Source organism: Setaria viridis, chromosome 7 (assembly GCF_005286985.2).
Source record: "Setaria viridis chromosome 7, Setaria_viridis_v4.0, whole genome shotgun sequence".
In the NCBI taxonomy this organism is placed as follows: Eukaryota; Viridiplantae; Streptophyta; class Magnoliopsida; order Poales; family Poaceae; genus Setaria; species Setaria viridis.
Genome location: NC_048269.2, coordinates 1765215 through 1787385, shown reverse-complemented (window position 1 = coordinate 1787385; position 22171 = coordinate 1765215). Strand labels below are relative to the sequence as shown.

The 22171-nt window shown below is 44.3% G+C and overlaps 1 protein-coding gene and 1 pseudogene across 2 annotated transcripts; one reads left to right on the top strand and one right to left on the bottom strand.

The window, feature by feature from the left end:
* Nucleotides 1-890: 890 nt before the first annotated feature.
* LOC140223290 (cell number regulator 13-like) lies at nt 891-13916 on the bottom strand. Of its 2 annotated transcripts, none has more exons than XR_011898704.1 (2): nt 10732-13896; nt 891-10654 (listed from the first exon to the last, which is right to left on the bottom strand). XR_011898704.1 is itself a non-coding variant. In XM_072294916.1 (2 exons), exons 1-2 carry the CDS (start codon nt 13354-13356, stop codon nt 10725-10727), a joined length of 462 nt encoding a protein of 153 aa, XP_072151017.1. In that variant the 5' UTR covers nt 13357-13916; the 3' UTR covers nt 891-10724. The 2 variants fall into 2 exon arrangements, 1 of the variants encoding a protein (XP_072151017.1); XM_072294916.1 differs by having other exon boundaries at nt 891-10766; nt 12937-13916.
* LOC140223317 (small ribosomal subunit protein uS2m-like) lies at nt 3743-10614 on the top strand (annotated as a pseudogene).
* Nucleotides 13917-22171: the final 8255 nt, after the last annotated feature.

Sequence of the window (22171 nt, the reverse complement as noted above, 5' to 3'; positions counted from 1 at the left end):
CTGGATTCGGTATTATTAGTCATATCGTATCGACCTTTTCAAGAAAACCGGTCTTCGGGTATCTAGGCATGGTTTATGCCATGATAAGTATAGGTGTTCTTGGATTTCTAGTTTGGGCTCATCATATGTTTACTGTGGGCTTAGACGTTGATACGCGTGCCTACTTCACCGCAGCTACCATGATCATAGCTGTGCCCACTGGAATCAAAATCTTTAGTTGGATCGCTACCATGTGGGGAGGTTCGATACAATACAAAACACCCATGTTATTTGCTGTAGGGTTCATCTTTTTGTTCACCATAGGAGGGCTCACTGGAATAGTTCTAGCAAACTCTGGGCTAGACATTGCTCTACATGATACTTATTATGTGGTTGCACATTTCCATTATGTACTTTCTATGGGAGCCGTTTTTGCTTTATTTGCTGGATTTTACTATTGGGTGGGTAAAATCTTTGGTCGGACATATCCTGAAACTTTAGGCCAAATCCATTTTTGGATCACTTTTTTCGGGGTTAATCTGACCTTCTTTCCCATGCATTTCTTAGGGCTTTCGGGTATGCCACGTCGCATTCCAGATTATCCAGATGCTTACGCCGGATGGAATGCTCTGAGCAGTTTCGGTTCTTATATATCCGTAGTTGGGATTCGTCGTTTCTTCGTAGTTGTCGCAATCACTTCAAGCAGTGGAAAGAACAAAAGATGTGCGGAAAGTCCTTGGGCTGTTGAACAGAATCCAACCACACTAGAATGGTTGGTACAAAGCCCTCCAGCCTTTCATACTTTTGGAGAACTTCCAACTATCAAAGAAACGGAAAACAAAGGAATAAAATAAAATAAAATGAACACCCCACGGTGTTACGAAAAATTTGTCTACTTTTTCTTATTCTTCTTCTTCCAGGTGCGGGAAATCATCCGAAACGAATGCCTTCGTTCGATGATCCATGAGGGATGGAAATTTCGAATTTCATTATTCAAAAGTGAGTAGAGGGTCCACATTAAACAAATCGGACTCACCAGAATACTAGACTTCTGTGCTGGAGTGAAGAAGCCACTTCAGTACAGTTTCAGGGCAGTAAGGAACTCAGCACCGAAAGGAACTGGTCTAACAAAAGGGGCCGAGAACTACATATGGTCTGAGACTAACTTCCTTGAAAAGAGGAAGACAAGTTATGTAGGCAGTAGCCGTTCAAGAAATGCAGCGGTTGCTCGACCAAAGCCGGTCAATAAGACAGATCCGAATGCCACAATACCGGCTGTTCAATTTGAGAAAGGCCCATCTCCTGATTGTGGACACTCAAATCGAATACTTTAGCAATTGGTCTGACAGAACGGATGGTAAGGTGGGGGACCCATACCTTTATTCTATTCCCGTGCTTAGAGCGAGTGAATGAAAAGCTACGCCTGCTGCTTGTGTTGATTGAAAAGAAACCTGTCGGGAGACAGATCGATGTAGGCGCTCGTCCACTGTTGGCGGTGCTACACCATAGATTTGTACCTAGGAGCAAGAACCGTGGCTTCAGGATCAGCTAAGGGTTAATGGGGTTTCTGATACCTTCTATTATTCGTTGAAGCAGGTTCTTTGACTCGGTAGGCACAGCTAGAAGTCACACGAGGTACGCCGGATGAAAGTTTCCTTCTTTCCATGATGGATCCGCTACTAAGAAAGTAAGAGAAAGAACTGGTCAAACCCCCTTTTTACCAGCACCGTAACAGACTGGAATCGCAGGAACAACTGGTTCCATGGAAGTAGAAATGGCCCTCCTCCTAGAATGCCAAGAGGAGCAATGAAAGTAGTATATACTAATTGTCAATGGCCTGATACGGTCACCCTATGGCCACTTTAACAGGGACTGCCACTAGACATAGGTATTACTCCGGGGTTGTAAAGAGCATTGGTCCAGTGCAATATACTATAGCATATCCCCAGACTGGAGAGTACACCATATCATCTAAAAAAATAAGATTTCAAGGATCTACGCTATGGGTACTAATACTATAGATAATCGGAATCCTACACTCCCATGAGGAATGAATGCGACACCCTATAGAAAGAGTCCAGATAGAACGATTCTTTCTTACCTAAAGTCCCACTTGCTGACCTGCTTCCCTAAGGGAATAGAGTGACGTGCACTGGCACTAGATGAGCTTAAGATTTTCAATATACTTGCTTAAGACTTTCTTATACAATTGGCACTCCAAGGGAAGATCAAGGGATAAGCACTCACTATAATCGGGGTGAGATCTCGTAAGAGTTGGCACCCTCGCCGCTGGCTTACTAAATGTAAGAGAACTTGCGGTGAAAAGGGTACTCCCAATTGCTGTAACAGAACTCGCAGGTAGAAGAACGAACTTCCAATGCATCGAAGCTTTCTACTCCTGCTTGAATACTTGCTCTTGCTCAATGGCCGAAAGAGAACTTTATTTAGTAAAGCACTTTTAAAAGCTTTCAAAAATTGGCTAACTGGATTGATTTTCCCTTGTTGGGACTGGAGAGACTTGTGCAATTGGAGGGGCACTTTCACCCACAGGCTCGTAAGGGGAAGGGACAAATACCTTTACTTGGTCTAACAGTCCAAGAGCTCTCACGGTAATTGGATAGCTGGAAAGCTGGCTTGAACCAAGCCAAAAGGCGGTGTGTCATCACCTTGAACCAATGAATTCTCAGATTACTGGCAGTAATTCGTTCATTTCAATGAAAGAGCAGGTAGCTATAAGTTTCCCCACTCTAATAGTATTTTTGAGATTCAAGCTTATTTCCTTGAGGATCGCAACCCGAATCTTAGGATAGTCTACTTTCTGATAGTATAGGAATAGCAGTCACAGAGGGAGGATCACAAATAAGTGTATTCTTACTAGATGAGACATCTTCTCTATTCTTACTAGAAGAGACATCTTCTGAAGATTTCTTAAAAAAATTCAAAAGAATTTATCGTTGGTCCTGTCTTCTTTCCAAAAAAAGTGAGGGGGCCCACCACACCACTTCCCTCGACCCCTTACCACGGGAGTCACTAAAGATGAGACTGACCATGATAAGGGTATGGGGCATTGATTGGCTTGGAGGATTAAGGGGAATAGATTCGGGTAGTGGAGCCAACATATTAGGTCGGCCACTGAGATTTTGCCCCTTTTTCTCCACCAGCGCAGGAGGGATTGCAGCGGGATTCAGATGCCGCTCTTGACTGAGCCCGGGTTTAGGGGCTACCTGGGTTTGTGCCCAACCTGGGGGCGCCAAGCGCAATTCGAGATCGGGATAGAGGGTTCTAGGGTAAAAGCAATCCATCCTTATAGCAAGTCCTAGAGTTAAGTAAAAAAGACTTCTCGGGAGTTTGGGAGTGTGACTATAACCAGTACTCTTGTATAATATCCTCTCTCTAGTTAAAATGAGTATTACCTGCCTGCACAATCAATCTATGGCGATCTCGGTCTCACGCGCCAGTCCCTCTTGCTAAGCCTAAGTGTTAAGCATAGCATATCTTATATTAACCCATCTTAAAAGGACTTCCAGACATTGATTTTAGGAGAGTCATTTTGTAGGGCCATTCTTTTTCTCCTCGCGAGCCAGTACCCTTATTAGGAAAGTAGGGACTTATTTGAAGTTCATAGATATAGTCTATCAGGCTGGTCTCCGGGGTCGTTTCCCTAGCAGAGCTGGTTGGTTTCTGCAGAGAAACTAACAAGATGCTGCAATCGCAGAGGCCCACTGAACATGTTTTCTGCAAGAGATATGGATCGCCCTGTTGTCCCCAATAATTAACTCTCGCTGACCGCTCCCATCCAGATGTTCATGACAGTTCTCGATTGCGAAAGAAGCTGCTTCTAAGGAATGATGAATCACCTAAGACTCCGACAACCGAATCGCACAGAGTGCGAAAACCCGACTCACTTCAAACACCCGATCACGGCAAATTGGGTAATAAAAACAGTCAAGAGGGCTGTCAACTTAAATGATTTTGAACCCCTCTCGGTCGATCTTGACATGGATAGTCCACTGGGTCATTGGCTAGAGAAGTACCGCCAAGCAAAGGGAGAGCAATCCACGCGGCATAAGAGTGAAGGTACGTTTGTTGGTAACACAACACAACGAAAGCAATGAATTAAATGGGATCAATGCCTAGCATAGTGGTCTATTAAAAATTCAATTGACTTTGCTATTTGTCTTTTTTGAACTATGTTTCATTCATATGATAGAATATGGGTTTAAATAAATTGGATCCTTGCTGAGTCTTCCCCGGATAAATACTTATTTATCCACAGATAGCAAGTTTTAATTAGTATACAAAATACTAAACAAAACCAATGACTATTCATGATTCCATCCATATTGGATCAATTCCCTATACCACTTTGAAATGAAATTAGAGGAATGCTATGGTAAAACTTCGTTTAAAACGATGTGGTAGAAAGCAACGTGCGACTTGAAGGACATGATCGATTGTGGATTTTGCTATCCATCATTTTCCATAGTAATGAAGATGCTCTTGGCTCAACATAGTTTGTTCTATTCTTCCAAAACCGAATTTGTGCTGGGTTCTTTGTAAGTAAATAGTACATGATGGAGCTCGAGAGGACAGAATTTCTTTTTATCAAGGGAAAGAATCATGGATCCTGATGCTAAATTATGGGTTGATACAAAAGGATTCAAACAAGTGTGGCTAATTGTTTTTTATTCAAACAACAAAAGTATAGCTGATCTTTTCTCCTGCAATGTAACTCTCAAATATGCATGCTAGAAAGCTGATATGTTGCTGAGAGAGAGGTTAGTCAGATTGATTTCTTTTTCTTCCTTTTGCAATTGAGCTATTAAGGTGGGGATGTGTAGGCGGTTCCTCCATCGCTCGAAGGGCACTCGTATGTCCAACGTTCCATCCTCTTTCAAATAGAATAGCAATCCCAGAACCTACAAAAGATGAAGCACATTTGTAGTTCTAATTGATCCAATGCACAGTACTGGGGAAGAAAAGAATGAGCTCAGAAAGAAAAGGTAAGTCCTTGACCGTAATTCTTCCCATATAGAGAGATAAAGAAGATGCCTCTGTACATATTCTGGTACGTTATTTGAATCCTTTCGATGCAGGAACCATAGCTCAGACTGATGATCCCTCTCTCTCCTTAGGTCACCCAAGGTAGAAAAAATGCCCCAAACAAAGCCGAGAGTTCGATCCAAGTACTAACCCTCTAGTTGTGATTTCTAAAGATTGAATTTCAACTTAGAGTAAAACTTAATAGTTAACACTAAACCTAAGCAACTCTGACTTTTCCATCAGCAACTACTTCCAATGGCTAAGAGTAAGCTCGTCCGGACCACTCCTATGGCCCTCTCGGCTGGACCTACTCCCACCCTATCCGACTCCAATCCTTATCCAACTTCCACTCAATCATCTCCATAAGAGTAGACTTAATAGCTATTGTTAGCCTCACTTTTGGAAAACTCACAGGATTGCTAGCTTTTCATAGAACCTGTTATCAAAACTTTCAAACTTCTGCTTTCAATATGGATAAGAGACTTGCTGCCCAGCCCTAGGAAGCTGCTATAAAAAAGCTTGCAAAAACACTCTTGCTTGGGAAGGTATGGTAAAGGTAAACTGTATCTATTTTTTTATATAAAAAAAGGAGTGCTAAAGGAGTCATTCAGAAGTGAGTGAAGGGGCGCAGAAAAAAGCTCATTTCTTTCATTCAGGAATGGACACTGGACCAGAATGAAATGTGGGAATATCGGGATTGGCAGATTTGTTATATTGAAATAAGCCTCAACTCAACACGACTAGTGAATTCAAATTATAGTCACTTGCGGATTTCTTCAAATTGTTGTAGTGCGGATGAAAAGAAGTCCCTGTGAGCGGAGCTACAAAAGGAAGTTCAAGCTCAAGAAATCCTCTCAATAGGGATTGGGCAAGCAAGCTGTTTGTTTATTTGATCTTACCCGGTTGTGAGACGGGACGTGAAGTCAACCAAGTACATGTGTGTTCATAGTGTCCCCGGCACCTTCCTCCTAGCTGAGTATGGATGCTGAAGTTCGCTGGAGTGTGGGGCGAGTGCGTGGTAGATGGAACTCCTATTTACCGCTTTACCGCATTTCTTCTTGCACTTCCAACTTGAAGAGGAAGAAGCATCTTCAATAGATAGGAAAAAGGATCTTGACCTGAAGCCTTCGAGCAAAGAAAGGAAGAGTTGGTGAAGTCAGAGTTCCTTCCCTAGATTCATGGAAGGACTTTTTTTTTAAAAAAGGTTTCAAATTGATCGAGAAATGAATGATGAGTTGTTTAAGTTCCTGCTGAATCCACTATTATCGATGTAGGTAGAAAGGGCATAAAGCCACGGCGCTAACACGCATCCATTTTCTTGCTAGATGCTGACCAATTGGTCATGAACATCGTAAGGCGTTGCTCTTCGCGAATCCCTGCCGTAGTATCAGCTACCCCTACTCGCTTAAAGCCCTTTACCGAAGAAGTTCTACTTTCCCTTTGACATCTTGTAAGTCACAGCCTCCTTACCCAGCGAGTGAATGAACGAGCCAATAAACTGGTGATCGGTCCATTTACTATTTATTATAGTCTATGACGGAAGATCGTCTCTTTGCACATGAGATGCGTACTTTGTGGTTGGCCAGGATAAGCAAAGCCTACATCATCTAGGACTTGCCATTGAAAATCAACCTTTCTATTCGGTCATCAACAGCTCGGGTCCATTTAGCTTCGGTGACCAGATAGATCCATCATCTTCGAGGAGGAGGAAACATAAGTCCAATACGCGTTATGGAAGACTAGGGATTGCTAATCCGCCCACGCGGGAAGCCTTCTCCCTCTCAGGCTCAAGAGTCAAGATAGCCCGCCCTAAACAAGAAGCAGCTTATTCTTTCTACTATGGCGGATAAAGCAAACCAAAACGCGCAACGGCTTTCGCGCTAGTTGCTCAACCCGTTGCTTGTTCGGAAGAATCCGCAAATGAATATTCTTTATTTCCTCTCGGGCAGGCCCTCTTTTTTCATTCGAATGTACATCTTTTTCGGTAAATGATCATCTACAACTGAAAGACTGACGTCTTCCTCTACTCGATCCTTAGTGAAAAATTATCCCTCCACCTCAATTTTTATGATCCTCATAGCCTTTTTTATTCGCGTCCTCCCCCTGGATCTATTCCTGCCGCGTCCACGTCCTCTGCCTCCAGCAACTAGAGTTGCATCATCTTGTTCATTATTGAGAATAGGCCTCTTCTCACACCGTACCAGTTCTTTTTGCAGTTGAATCTTCCCGTTCTGGCTTATTGAGTGTATAGATTCTTTTTGAAATGCAATCTATTCCCACGTCACTCTTCTCATAACATATCCTGTTCTCCTAGTACACAGACACTATTACCAATCTTATAGAATAGATTCCTGTGCCATGCTTGCTTGCCTCACATTCCTAATGTATTGTTGACAACGCTTGCAATAGGGCGTAGTAGTGTTGCGCTGGGTCGTCTTGTTCGGAAGCTGATTGAGAAGATATGCTGGCGAAAATAGGATGCGTAAACCTTGGACTCATCATAGCTATGCTATGGCTATGTACTAGTTGACGAGCTTGCCTCCAGTACTTGATAGATGCCCATGACTCTCTATCTTCAAGTGATCTTTGCCCATAGGCGTAGTAGTTGTAGCGAAGCGGCATATATCGTAGTTGTTCGGATAGCAAGCTACCTGACGTGATAAGGCTACTAGTGCCCTCTTCCTCTGCGTGTAGAAAAGGAAGAAATAAATCAATCAAATTACGAGAAGCTTCATAAAGCGCTTCTTTAGGAGTTAAACTTCCATTCGTCCATATTTCTAGAAAAAGTATCTCGTGTTTTTCATTTCCATTCCCACAAGAAAAAATACTATAATTCACATTTCGAACAGGCATGGATACAGCATCTATAGGATAACTTCCATCTTGAGAGTTCTTTCTGAGTTCCGTATGATATCCGCGATCTCTCTTGATCTGTAACTCAATACAGAAATCAATGGGCTCTCTCAAGTTAGCTATAGGTTGTGTCGTATCAACGATTTCTACGGAAGGCGGTAAGATTATATCTTGAGCGGTTATGTATCTAGGACCTTTGACGCAAATTGATGCGTCTTTAACTCCATAGAGATTACTTCTCAATACAATTTCTTTCAAATTTAGTAAAATTTCTTGTATGGATTCTTCAATACCTACTATTGTAGAATATTCGTGTGGCACGTTCCCAAATTTGGCGCGTGTGATACATGTTCCTTCTATTTCTCCAAGTAAAGCTCTTCGCAAGGCAATACCGACAGTATCCGCTTGACCTTTTCTAAGCGGGAACAGAATGAAACGACCATAATAAAGACGCTTACTATCTACTCTTGATTCAACACACTTCCACTCTAGTGTTTGGGTGGATCCTGTTACCTCCTCTCGAACCATAACAGACTAGTATTATTATTTGATCATTGAATCGTTTATTTCTCTTGAAAGCGGTTTCACTTTTTTACAGACGTCTTTTTTTAGGGGGTCGACATCCATTATGCGGCATAGGTGTTACATCGCGTATACAACTTAACCGTACACCACTTTTAGCAATGGCTCGTAATGCGGCATCTCTTCCGCTACCAGCACCTTTTACCATAACTTCTGCTCGTTGCAAACCCACTGTACGAATAGCATCTACTGCTGTTCTTTGACCAGCATAGGGTGATGCTTTTCTTGAGCTTTTGAATCCACAAGTACCTGCGGAGGACCAGAAAACCACCCGACCTTGTGGGTCTGTAACGGTTATAATGGTATTGTTGAAACTGGCTTGAACATGAATAACCCCTTTTGTTATTCTACGTGCACTCTTCCGTAAACTAAAACGGGCATTCCTACGCAAACCAATACGCACTTTCTTACGTGAACCTATTTTTGGTATAGCTTTGCTAATCTTTGATGGCCATCTTGTAAAGGAAAATCAAGTCTCATGTTGCTCCTCTGAAAATGCGTATAGAAATGGTGTGGTGGAGAATGCGCGTTAGCGCAACGGCTTTCGCGCTAGTTGCTCAAAAAATCGTATAAAAATCAAGCAAGAAAATGGTTCTTGCAGGGCAGTGGGCGTGGGACTGTAAATCCTCTTTCGTTCGCTGGGCCTGGGCCCTTTGGACTGTAAATCCAAACGGAGTAAGTGGTTCAATTCCACTCATGAACGAGAGCGAGACTGAACGAAAGAAAATGCAAGTGAAACGAGACGAGAATCAAAGATTGGGAACATGCATTTGAACCTTCCGAAACCGGTATTGGACAGTGTTCAGTGACCCAATATCAATATAATATATAGTACTATAGTAAGTACTAAAGTGTTGTCCCTTTCGTCTAGCGGTTCAAGATCTCGTCTTTTCATGTCGAAGACACGGGTTCGATTCCCGTAAGGGATAGGTACTGATTCCTGCCGGTCTGATTGCTGAGTGGTTAGAAGATCAGCTGCTAACCTATTTTCATTTCTAACTTACCACCTGTATTTCCGGAAACGAAAACCGGAAATGACAATCCTTTCAACTGTCTGTACAAAATTACTTTGTACGAATGCACATCTCGGCCGTCGGGTAGCTGCTCACCATTTAAAAGTCTATACCCGTGGTTCCAGAAATGGAATTGCTATTCTCGATTCAGACAAGACACTGATTTGTTTACGAAGCGCTCTTCATTTTATAGGATCTCTCATTCGTAAAAAAGGCCATTCCTTCTTTTTAAAGACTAATCATTTATTTATATATTTGATAATGGAAAAAATGATATATTCGATAATGGAAAAAATGGGGAGCTGTATCAATGATTCTCAATGGAAGATCGGGGCTTTTTTGACCAATTCTTATGCTAATCCTAAGAAATTCCGTTCAAGAAAGAAGAAAATCCATTTTGGGTTGAACCAACAACCTGATTGTGTGGTTATTCCGAATCCAGATAGAAAGTCATCGGTCATACTGGAAGCTAATCGATCACAAATACCGATTGCATCCTTACTTGATTCTACGATCCCATGGGAATCCTATAAAAGAATCACTTATCCCATCCCAGCAAATGATACTATACAGTTCATATATCTATTTCGTCATTCGATCACGAAAACAGTGATTCTTGAACGGCCAAGAATAACAGCAATTCAGGGGGCTGGAGCACGAGCTTTTAGTACGGCAGGGTCTGGGGGTAGGAAGCACTACGCCTCTGCCTCTGGGAATAAGTATAAATACAAGGCTACCTTTATCCATTTATTTTGGATGAAAATCCTCCTTCTCCTTCCCCGGGTTCCACTAGGATTATTATGTTTATTTTGCCGGATACCCACGAGCATACTAAGTCTTTTTTTTTTCATACTAAGTCTTTTTTTTTGTGTGGAATCCGCAGCTGCTGCGACAGGGGGGGGATATTGTAATGGCTCATCCGCCCGGGAGTTCGGGATACACCACAAATACACTGGTGGATGCACTGATGGACACGACGAGTGCTAGTGCTTCCTCCGGGGAGCCTTCTGTGAATCAGCCGACGCCTGAATTCCATCCTGTTGAGCAGGAGGCACCGATGGATGCACTGATGGACACGACGAGTGCTCGGCTGTGGCAATCCCTCCTCAAGTGCAAGCGAATTGGTAACTGCTTGAATGGATGACGGAGGCGAATCGCTGTCATCTTGAATGGATAATTGAGGTCTGCAGGAGTTTTTATTGAATGAGTTGGCCCAAAGAATACTATATGGATGCAACTAATGACTTGAAACATTTATAACCTTTGGGCTGGGGCTGGGTCATTGGTCACGTCGTCCTGTTAGATGAGGAAAATAAGACCTTCAGATGAATATGCATGGTAAAAGACATGCGTACGAGCCCTTTTAAAAGAAAAACGAGCCAAATTAAATAAAGTTGACAAAAGGAGCAGGGCTTGTAATTAAACAATTCGATACTATCATTGTTGACCGGTTCTATTAAACTGTCTCGCGATGGGAGGATGCTTGACATGCTTGTTCAAATGGGGTCAAGTCTTTCGACCAGCATGTGGGTGCCCATCTCGTTCTTTAGCTAACGCTAGAGCTGTAGGTCATTTTTTTTAATAAACAGTGTAGTGTCGTATTTTACTTCTAGAAACAAATGCACTGGTAGTGCTTCAACTTGTCGCTACGTCCACGAAGTTTGAAACTATAGGATCCTTAAACTTGCTAAATACTCCCTCCATCCTAAATTATAAGTCATTCCAAGAATCTTGGAGAGTCAAAGTACCTCAAGTTTGACCAAATTTATATGATAATATAATAACATTTATGATGTCAACTAAGTATCATTAGATTCTTCATCAATTATATTTTTATAGTATACCTATTTAATGTCATAAATCTTTATATTTTTCTCTATAATTTTGGTCAAACTTGAGATGCTTTGACTCTCCAAGATTCTTGAAATGACTTATAATTTTGGAATGGAGGGAGTATATTATATCTAGGTCTAATATGCCCCTTTGGTATGCTGTATCGGCAATCATACGGGTATTTCCAGCATTAGACCTGGATATGTCCAACAAGTTTGAGGACCCTCATCTATAATTTCAAAATTCGTGGACTTAGACGCCACAATATGTTTTTTTCGAAACGAACCAGTTAGGAGAGCTGCTGATTATATTAAAAACAAGATGGTCCAAACTGAACAAATACAAAGCACCAAGCGGTGCGAAAGTTCAAGAAAAGAAAATATATACAAACGTAAAAGGCCCTAAGCGCGGAAAGAATTAACAGCGGGTGATTAAAACGGAAAGGTGTTTTGCTCCGGCCGTAGTCCACAGCGCAGCCTCGTCTTTAACTTTGTGGAACATCATATTGGTTGTAGATTCCTTGCGCTCAAAAATTCTCGAATTTCTCTCTCTCCAAATAGTCTATGAAACAAGCATGATCATGGAGCGTATGCCTCTCCTAGAGCAACACGGCGTTATTGTCCTCGTCGACCACTAGTGATGTAAACTATCCTCATGTTCCCAAAGCAGAGGTTTAATTTTCACACAGGATATCCAATTCGCCACCATATCCCACAGTCTACACGTCACTTGGCATTGAGTAAAAAGGTGAACTGCCAATTCTTGAGTGTTGCGACATAACGGGCAATTAAGTTGATTGGACCACCCCCGTTTTTTCTATCCGCCGTCCATAGCCTGTTTTGGATCACGAGCCACGAAAAGATCTTACACAATATGGGTTTGAAGATCATGCACTTATTTACCATTACCTCTCACTCCTATCACTCCGTGTAATAACTTACCTCTGTAAAGTATTTGTATAAACTCTATTGGTGTATGTTGTTAGTAGTTCTTTATGTGCTGCGATCATGTATGTATATGAATAAGATAATAGATGTAAAAGTGGATGATTCGGGTTTGCCTTGAGGACACCTCAGATTGCCAGATTTACACCGTTTCAAATGTGTATCGTGCCGGACACATTGAGAATGATGACAGACACACTAAAGTGGAAGGTCCCACCACACTGCCCTCATTTTAGGATTCATTGTAAAAAAAACTCGGACGACAATAAAGATATATGTTATCGCATTCATTATAAAAGGTGTGGTTATAGTATCTAGCTTTGTTTCGTTAAAATGACATGTTTATACAAAGCCTTCATCAAAGTGTTACCGCATGGACCTATTGACGTCCTGAATATAATATATTTTTAAATGGACGAGATAAAATTTTGACCCCAAACTCTTATCAAAAACTAGTTGTGTCACTAGAAAGAGTGCTACTTTTTTCCCACTACTCTCTATATTTCAAATTGTAAGTCGTTTTAGTTTTTCTAGGTGCATAGATATTTTTGTGTACCTAAATATAGTATATGTTTAGATGCATACCAACGTCTATAAATTTAGAAAAGCTAAAATACTCTACAATTTGAAACGGAGTGATTACTGCAAAAGAAAATTGCTGAAATCTGAGGTCGAGATACAGAGGATACCCGGGATCTGACGGAGGCGACAGTGGTGATCAAGGGGATGAGGATGATGTAGCTGTCGATCTCGTCTTTGGCCTGGCGAAGCATGGATGCCATGTCGGCGGCCATGAACAGTTGGCGGAATTGGCTTGTGCTCTGTTGCTGGCTGCAAGACCACACGAGCACGTATCCACGGAAGAGCGCCGTGCGCAGCTCGTCCAGCGGCCGGCGCGTCTTCCGGTGCCGCCGCAGCTCCGGGATCTGCAGCTCCTCGAGCAGGCCGCTGACGATCTCGACCTTCTTCGCCAGCTGCTGGCACAGATCCCTGTTGCGCCGCGCCGTGCGCGCCGCCTGGACGATCATCGGCACCATCCCGAACGCGTCGACGCCGGTCAGCTGCATCACGCCCGTCACCTTCCCCAGCACATCCCAGAAGGACGCCATCTTGAGTTCAACCGCCGAGTTTAATTTGCAGCAGGTCTTGATGAGCTCTTCTTCTCCGACAACCGTATTTTCTTAATAGAACTGAGACTTGCAGTTCCAGTTCTGGGTGTGAGGTCAAGGTCTGCGTCTCCAGACTCCACTATAATAACCGCATCCGGGCTCCCTAGGATGCAAGGAACATTTCTGCAAAAGCCAGTGCGCGCTAAAACAGGGGAAGGGATTCCCTTACTTTTTTATTCCCTAAAGAAACATTCTGCGTGAAACGCGTCCAAACTCCACTGGAAGCTGCAAGGAACATTTCTGCAGAAGTTAGTGCGCGTTAGAACACGCGTTAGACCAGGGGAAAGGATATCTCTTCTTTTTTTTAACGAAACTTCCTAGTATGTCTATTAGAGGAGAAAACATTTCTGCATTAATGGTTAAACGTAACAGGCTAACTACCTAATAAAATTACATGGCCCACAAGAGCATGACGCGCAACAGTTTATTTATACGTCGAATAAAACTCCGAGTTATTCAATTATTAATATTCTTCCGTATGCTGCATAATGTTTGCATTCTATTTTTACAGCTTAGAAACTACTCGGCATGCTTCCTCCCGCCCGGCCGACCTCCCAAGCTCGAGGGCTGGGAGCGAGAGGTGACTTGGAGCTCGGGGGCTAGGCACCACAAACGACTTGGCGTGCATCATGCCACCCGGCCAACCTCCCACACTCGGGGGCTGGGAGCGGGAGGCGACTTGGAGTGCTTCCGCGGCTCGTTCAGCTCCCAGGCTGGAGGGGCTGGGCACCACAAACGACTCAGCATGCTTCCTGCCACCCGACCAACCTCCCAGTCTCAGGGGCTGGGAGCGGGAGGCGACTTGGAGTGCTTCCGCGGCTCGTTCGTCTCCCAGGCTTGGGAGCTGGGCACCGCAAACGACTCTGCATGCTTCCTGCCACCCGGCTGACCTCCCAGGCTCGGGGCTGAGAGAGCGAGGCGACTTGGAGTGCTTCTGTGGCTCGTTCAGCTCTCAAGTTGGGGGGCTGGGCACCACAAACGACTCGGCATGCTTCCTACCACTTGGCCGACCTCCCAGGCTCAGGGGCTAGGAGCGGGAGTCGACTTGGAGTGCTTCCGTGGCTCGTGGCTCTCAGGTTTGGGTGCTGGGCGCCATAGACGACTCGGCGTGCCTCCATGTCTCTGCCTGTCCTCACGCTCGGGGGGCTAGGAGCCTATTTCAGGTATTTCAAGTCGGCATGCCTCTTTAGCTCCACCAGTCCTTGCACTCAGGGGCTGGGCGCCTATTTCAGATCGGCGTGCCTCCTTCGCTTCGCTAGTCCTCGCTCTCGGGGACTGGACTCCTATTTCAAGTCGACATGCCTCCTTGGCTCTGCCAGTCCTCGCGCTCGGGAACTGGGCGCCTACTTCAAATCAGCGTGCCTCCGTTTACTCATACTGTCTATCTTGTAATTTTTGTGATCGCCTGTCTTGAGTGTCGTGCTGGATGATGAACGCGGCACACAGCTAACCAGTTGCTCGACCCGGACCGAGGGGTCGAGCGACCGCGTGCCTGAGCAGACACAGCCTCCGGAGGTCGGAGGAAGCCAAGGTAGCTGCGGTGGAGGAGGAGCTGTACCAGCCCTAGCAGCACAGCAAAGAGTAGTCAGCTCCGACGTTGCGGATGCTGCTGTGGCCGACCCTAGGGTCAAACTTGTGCCTGATGTGGGGGCTAGAGCCGAGCCTCAGCTAGAAGAGCTGCCCAGGGATGATTTGCCGCCCGAGAGGTCCACTAGAGACATTGACGTTGGTGTACAAAGTGAAGATGATTCTGATGCTGAGGACTTCGACGACGTGGATTTAGCAAGGGACGCGGCGCGAGACAAGGAAGACCTTACTAGGCTGCGGCAAGCATCCTTAGATGTCGGTGAGGTGGTATTTGTAAGTATGCCACCCAACTTGTATTTGAATTCCAGTTTCTTTGCAGAACTCTGAATGTTGAAATGTAAACAGTGTCTGGCTACGTGCACTCAGAAGAGGGCGAAAGCGACCCGGTGAGCTGAGCGATGCCGTCTAAGGGCAGAGTGCCTTGAGGCCGAGCTCAAGAAGGCCAGGGAGGACGCTACAAAGCGCGCCGACCAACTCCTGCAAAAGGAACTGGACCATGCCTTGGAGAAAGAAGTGCTTGTCGCACACTTGAAAGGTACATTTTGATGACCTTGTGAATTGATTTTGCCCTTGAAGTCTTAGCACTGACGTATACTTGTTTGGATGAGCAGATGCCGCGGTGAAGGAGCAAAGGTTCAAGCGGCACCTCAAGGAGTGCGAGGACTCCAATGCACACCTTCAGCAGGAGCATGATGGCGCGGTCCATCGAACGTATGTCGTATCGCAAAAGCTAACTTATGAAGCCAATGCGCGAAAGGAAACTGAGCACTGCTTAGAGGGTGATATAAGTAGTCTTCAGCATGACCAACATGTTATTGCAGGGCTAGAAGTGGAGCTGGAGGATCTTCGCAAGGTGACCGGCTACGTGATGGACATGGTCCAACCAGAGGCTGACCCGACTGCTCCAACACCGTTGCTTGACCGCCTCAAGGCCGCACCTGGTCGCCTAAAGGAGCTGTTGAAGGACACTGTGGTGGAGTGCGTCAAGAACGTCCTAGCGGTGCTGAAGACACACTTCCTGTGGATCCCCTTGGAGCGTGCTGGAGGAGGGGTTGCAACCAACTTTGACACGGACACACTTCCAGAACTGGCCGACTAGTATCAGGATGTAGCAGAGAACATTGTACATGATTTAGACCTATAAGATTAAACTTAATAGTGTATTAAACTATTTGATAAGGCATGTCATGTAATTAATTTGACGTATGCGAGGAAAAAGAGGCTCCTCCCCTCCCTTGGTATATGCGACAGTACAACGTGTGGCCGAGGCCTATAGCCACTAGGTGCCTAGTCTTGCCTAACCAGCATCTTGCTGAGACCATATCTCAAGCTTGTAGGAGGGGTGAATGCAAAGTTGTCTAGGTTCCGCGAGCTGGGACGCCGACCACATGAGTTAGTAATATTGCCTTGAAAGGGGGAGGAGGAGGATGCGAAACCCAGAGGTCGGTGACTAGAAGTGAGAGACCCAGATGTCGGCGACTGGGGGGAGCCCCTGAGCTTGAAAGCGAGTGGTTTGAAGAATAGGTCGGACAGCCCCCGATTAGTAGGAACAACTTGGGAAAAGTAACAGGAAGGAAGTAGTTTTGCAAAGAACCTCGGAGGTTTAATTAATTCAATGAAAAGGGAAAGAATACATAGCTTTTAAGTCCTAAGTGTAGAGGCGCCGCAGGTGCTCGATATTCCATGGATTGGGGACGCCTAAGCTGTCTGCCTAGTGGAGTCGATAGGCTTCTAGCTGGATCACTTCTTTGATGATGAAGGGGCCTCACGATCATTGCAGCGGTGGTTGTCGGGATGACTGTCGTCCCTACGGTAGTTGCAGCGAGGTCGATTGAACTTCACTGGGGCACCGATCTCTTTTTTGATGACTTTACAATCCCAGAGACTGTGATGCACGTCCTTATGGAAGGGGCACAGAGCATCCATGGTGTCATCAAACTTTTCCCAGAGGAAGGTGGTTGGTCCGGCAGGATCGGCTTCGGCGACGAGGACCTCGGGAGCCCTATTTTGGAGTTGGGAGGGCACCTCCTCCTCTTCACGGGCTGGCTCCAGCCAACCTCCCACGCGGCTACCGTGGTCGTCTTGGTGGAGACTGGATTTGCTATAAGCGGACTGGCTTCGAGAGTGCCGGGTAGATGTTATCCTAGAGTGTGTTAACTGACTCCGGACCCATTCTTCAACCTGGGCGTTAGCTATGCGGATACGTGCCCGGACTCGCCGAATTAGCTCTGGAAGGTGTTCCATATTGGCGAAGGCAGCCCCCAGGTTAGCTTGGGGTGTGGTGAAGATATTGTGGCCAGCCTCGTCAAGGTCGGCTTGTACAATGTGGTCGCGCATAGGATGCTAGCGTCTGCCCCGAGCATTCTCCTGGTTGGCGTTGTCACCATCATTGGCACGCGATGGGTCAGCGGTGGTGGCAAGCGGTGGTCAGCGTTGGTTACCTGCTGCCTCGGTTCCCATGTTATGACCAGGTTGATCGCCATCTATGGGTGGATCGTGGGCGGAGACCACGAAGGCTTCGCGACCTGGCATGGCGTAGTTGACATCATTTCCAGAAATATTCGGAGTCACGACGATGCGGGGGACCTAGAACTCACCACAGTCCAAAAATTGGGTGGGTGCGGGTGGGTCTCTAGATTGGATCTGGAAGGACTGTGCAAGATTCGCGGAGAATGCAGCAGCCAACTTCCTCAAACTAAAGGGGATGAGGGAAGGACCCTACGCCGACCTAGTTGAGCGTAGCACTACCTCAGAGAAATCTATGCACTCAGCAATAGTGTTGCTGACGCGATCTAGCCCCACAATCAGGTCGGAGGGCGTGGGTGGGTGGGTTGCTGCAAGGGTGTGCGAAATCCTTTCGGAGAGAGAGATCGCCAACCTGCTAGGCAAGCAGCGTGATGATCCTTGCGTAGAGGTTTTGCTTCGTCAAAGTAGATCCAGCGGATGCAGAGCTGGTGATGGACGTCGAGCCGACAAAAGACACGATCGAGTCAGAATCCACTGGCATGCTCTCGATGCGGAGCTGGACCGGGTTGGCAAGGAAATCCTTCATGCTCTCGCGGAAAACGACGCCAAGGCAGGATGCCATCGAGCTCGCTAGGGAGGATCTCAAATCACCCCTATCTGGCGCTCCAACTGTTGGATTTATAAGCCCGACAGTCCACCAGGGGGTTACCCAAGTGGTTGATTTGTAGGTGTAGGCGATTGTGAAACCAAGAACTCGAAGGTGATCGTGAGAACACAAGGGACACGAGGGTTTTAGACAGGTTCGGGCCTCCGAAGAGTAATACCCTACGTCCTGTGTTTTGGTAGATTGTATTGCTCAAAGGTCATGTGTGTTGGGTTGCCCTCGAGAGGTGCCCTTGGCCTCCTTATATAGGTTGATGACCTAGGGTTACAAGTCGATTTAAATATAATCTAGTCGGTTGTTACATGGAAGGTGATCTGAGTTGGATTACAATATATATCCCGCAATATCTGGGCTGATTTGAATCGCCCGGCCTCCTTGACTTGTACTCCAAGTATCTTCATGTCCTTGGCCCGCACGCACTAGTCAGGGGAGCCCACTTGTCCGGTCCAGCCAGTATCCTGGTCGGTGGGGATCCATGGGGTACTCATATCCCTCAATTATTTTTCACCTTTCATTCATGTGCAAGTGATTTAAGGGATCTCTTTTTATCGCTCTAATAATGTTGTTCATCCAACTATGCTTGTCAAGGATTCTGTACAGAAGATCATCTTCGATAGGCTCTTTTTTCCATCATCTTGTTGATACATTCTTGACAAGTGGTCGGCCACCACATTTTCTGATCCCTTTTTATCTTTTATCTCCACATCAAATTCTTGCAGCAGCAATATCCAGTGAATCAGATGTGGTTTAGCATCTTTCTTGAATAGAAGATATATAATTGTAGCATGGTTGGTGTACACAATTACTTTCGAGTTCACAATATAAGACCTGAATTTTTCAAAAGCGAACACTACTGCAAGCAATTCCTTTTCTGTAGTTGTATAATTTATTTGAGCCTCATTCAAGGTTTTACTAGCATAGTAAATTGCGTGTACCTTTCCATCTTTTCTTTGTCCAAGGACTGCTCCAACAACATAGTCACTTGCATCGAACATTATTTCAAAAGGTAGATTCCAATTTGGAGGTTGAATGACAAGTGCGCTGATAAGTGCTTGCTTTAAAATTTTGAAAACTTGGAAGCAGTCTTCATCAAACTTGAAATTCACATCTTTTTGCAGGAGCTGTGTCAATGGCTTGGTGATTTTTGAAAAATTCTTAATGAATCTCCTGTAAAATCCAGCGTGTCCGAGAAAGCTCCTTAATGATTTGATGTCTGTAGGCAGAGATAATTTTTCCACAGTTTCAATCTTTGCTTTATCAACTTCTATCCCTCTTTTTGAGATGACCTGCCCAATTACTATCCCTTGCTTCACCATAAAGTGGCACATCTCCCAGTTTAGGACTAGATCAACTTCTCCACATCGTTTAAGAATTTTATCAAGATTTTCCAAACAGTTGTCGAAACTTGTGCCATGTACTGAAAAATCATCCATGAATACCTCCATATATTTTCAATGAAATCCAAGAATATAGCCATCATGCAGCATTGAAAACATGTTGTCGCATTACACAAACCAAAAGGCATTTTTCCATAAGTGAAAGTTCCATATGGATAAGTGAACGTAGTCTTATGTTGGTCATATGGGTGTATAGGAATCTGAAAGAACCTGGAATATCCATCAAGATAGCAAAAGTGAGAATGCTTTGCCAAACTTTCGAGCATTTCATCAATGAAAGCCAGTTGCCTTGTTCAGCTTCCAGTAGTTATTGCATATTCTCCACTCTGTCACTGCCCTCTGGGGGATCACCTCATTTTTTTTCATTTGTCACAATAGTAAGTCCTCCTTTCTTTGGTATGCAATGCACTAGGCTCACCCATTCACTGTGTGGTACTAGATAAATTATCCTAGCATGAAGCAATTTGATCACCTCTTTCTTTACTACGTCACGCATGGCATGGCTTAGTCTGCTCTGGCCCTCCACAACTGGCTTATATTGATCTTCTAATTATATCCGATGAGAGCAGAAGGCTGGACAGATTCATTTTAAGTCTTTGATCATGTACCCATTCACTTTTTGATGCTTTCTCAATAAATTCAGCAACTTCTCAATTTCTTGTTCGTCGCTAATAATGACTGGATAAATCTTGTTGTTCCCCAAATATCCATATTTTAATCCCTTGGATAATGGCTTCTGCTCAACATTTGGTGCTTCTAGTTCTTGTTGCACAAATTCTCCAATACCTTCAAATTTTCCTTCTTCCAGAGTTCCATATTGAGGTGACAATGCATCAATTGCTTCTCCCTATTCGTTATCCTGGTCATCCTCGTTATTTTCCATTGCTCTTAGTAGAGGATCCCTGAAATTTTCAGCAAAGCATACATTCTTTACCTCCTCGTTATCAGGAGATAGATGCAAATTCTTTCAACATGTAGGCAGAAAATCATAAGTGTATTTAGCACCATCAAGATTAATAGTTACTTTGCCATCTCCAGCATCAAGCACAGTATTTACCAACTTAAGGAAACGTCTACCAAGGATTATATCATCATGTTCATCGTGGCAAGCATCAATAACAAAGAAATCAGTTGGTGTAGATTTATTCGAAATATTGACTTTTAGATCTTTAAGCACACCCAAAGGTCTTATGATAAAGTTCATCATAAAGTTTTGAAGACATGACACTTACATGTGCTCCTATATCGCAGAGTGCCTTGTCGATAATCTTCCCATTAATCATGTAGTCAATATGCGGTGTAGGCAAATGTGGTCCTTTGTTTTGATTAGTTCCAATTGCGTATATTTGCATCAAACTAGCAAACTGTGATGCTTCAGGCTTTGCTCCCATGACTTTCTTTACTTTAGTAATGTATTCTGGGTCTACTTCTTCTTCGCTGAAAAGTTTCTGAATTTTGCAAAGAGACTTGTTCGAACCCAGGACCTCCGGGCCGCACAGCCTCTTTGTAGAATTTTAAAAGAATTTTGAAAGGGTAAGGCTGTCTAAAATTTCTCTTCCCTAGACTCCACCTTGTGTGGGAGCTTTCGCATTGGGTACGCCCTTTTTTCTGAAAAATAGAATGTATGCAACAACACATCATGTGATAATTCAAGCTTAGATCCTTGTTCAAGTAATCTATTGAATCTATCCTATACTTGATCTATTCCTTCATCTTCTCCTTGCTCAAAATTAAGCAAGTCCTTCCGAAGGTTTTAAAATTTGCTTACAGAGAAAAATCTTCCACAAAACTTTGTCATTAGTGTCTCCAAATTCCCCTTCGCATCGAAAGAAGTTTCTGCATACCATCATTTTGCTTCACCTGCAAGTGATAATGGGCCATCTAGGCACCAAAAATAAAAACAAAAGTTTTTCTTTTCTAGAGAAAAAGTTAGATGCTAGAGGTTAACAAAAAATTAATACAAAGTTAAACATAGCAAAACTGACTTGTTCCTTGGTAACGACGCCAAAAAAGCATGTTGACGGCAGTTAGCACGCCACTTTATGAACTGCAAGCGCACAAATCAGTTGTCGCTCTTCCCTTAGAGTAATCCCCCAAGGTTTACCAATCCGTGGGGCAGTTGGATTTGCATGCTTAACTAAGCACTAATCTATGTAACCGAAGATTCTTTGTATAAGATAGGATTGAACTAACAAAAGAACTAAGCAATCTAGATTAAAGCAGATAGAGAGTATGGATGTAAACAAGATAGATAAAACGTGTGTCCTAGGCATGTAGGAACTTGCAGATGCAATCGCGATGCATAAAAGTACTAGATCTAAGTGTTATCGTGAGTGGATATGAATCATGCCCAACGCTTTCCCTTTCGCATGTTGTCACTACACGAGAGCACTCAACTATTGGATGATAAGAACACAGCATGATGACCGTTTTAGGTAAGCAAATAAGCAACCCAAAGTAGCGTTGGCTAGCAAGTACATCAAAGAGCATTATCATGATATGATAGATAATAAATAGATCTTAAACAAGAGGTTCAGCAATTACAAATCAAGATCTCCGTACAACCTCAAGGACAAACAAAGACTTTACCCCCATGATCTTACACATGTCGACACAATTCTAGGTAAAGATCGCTTTGTAG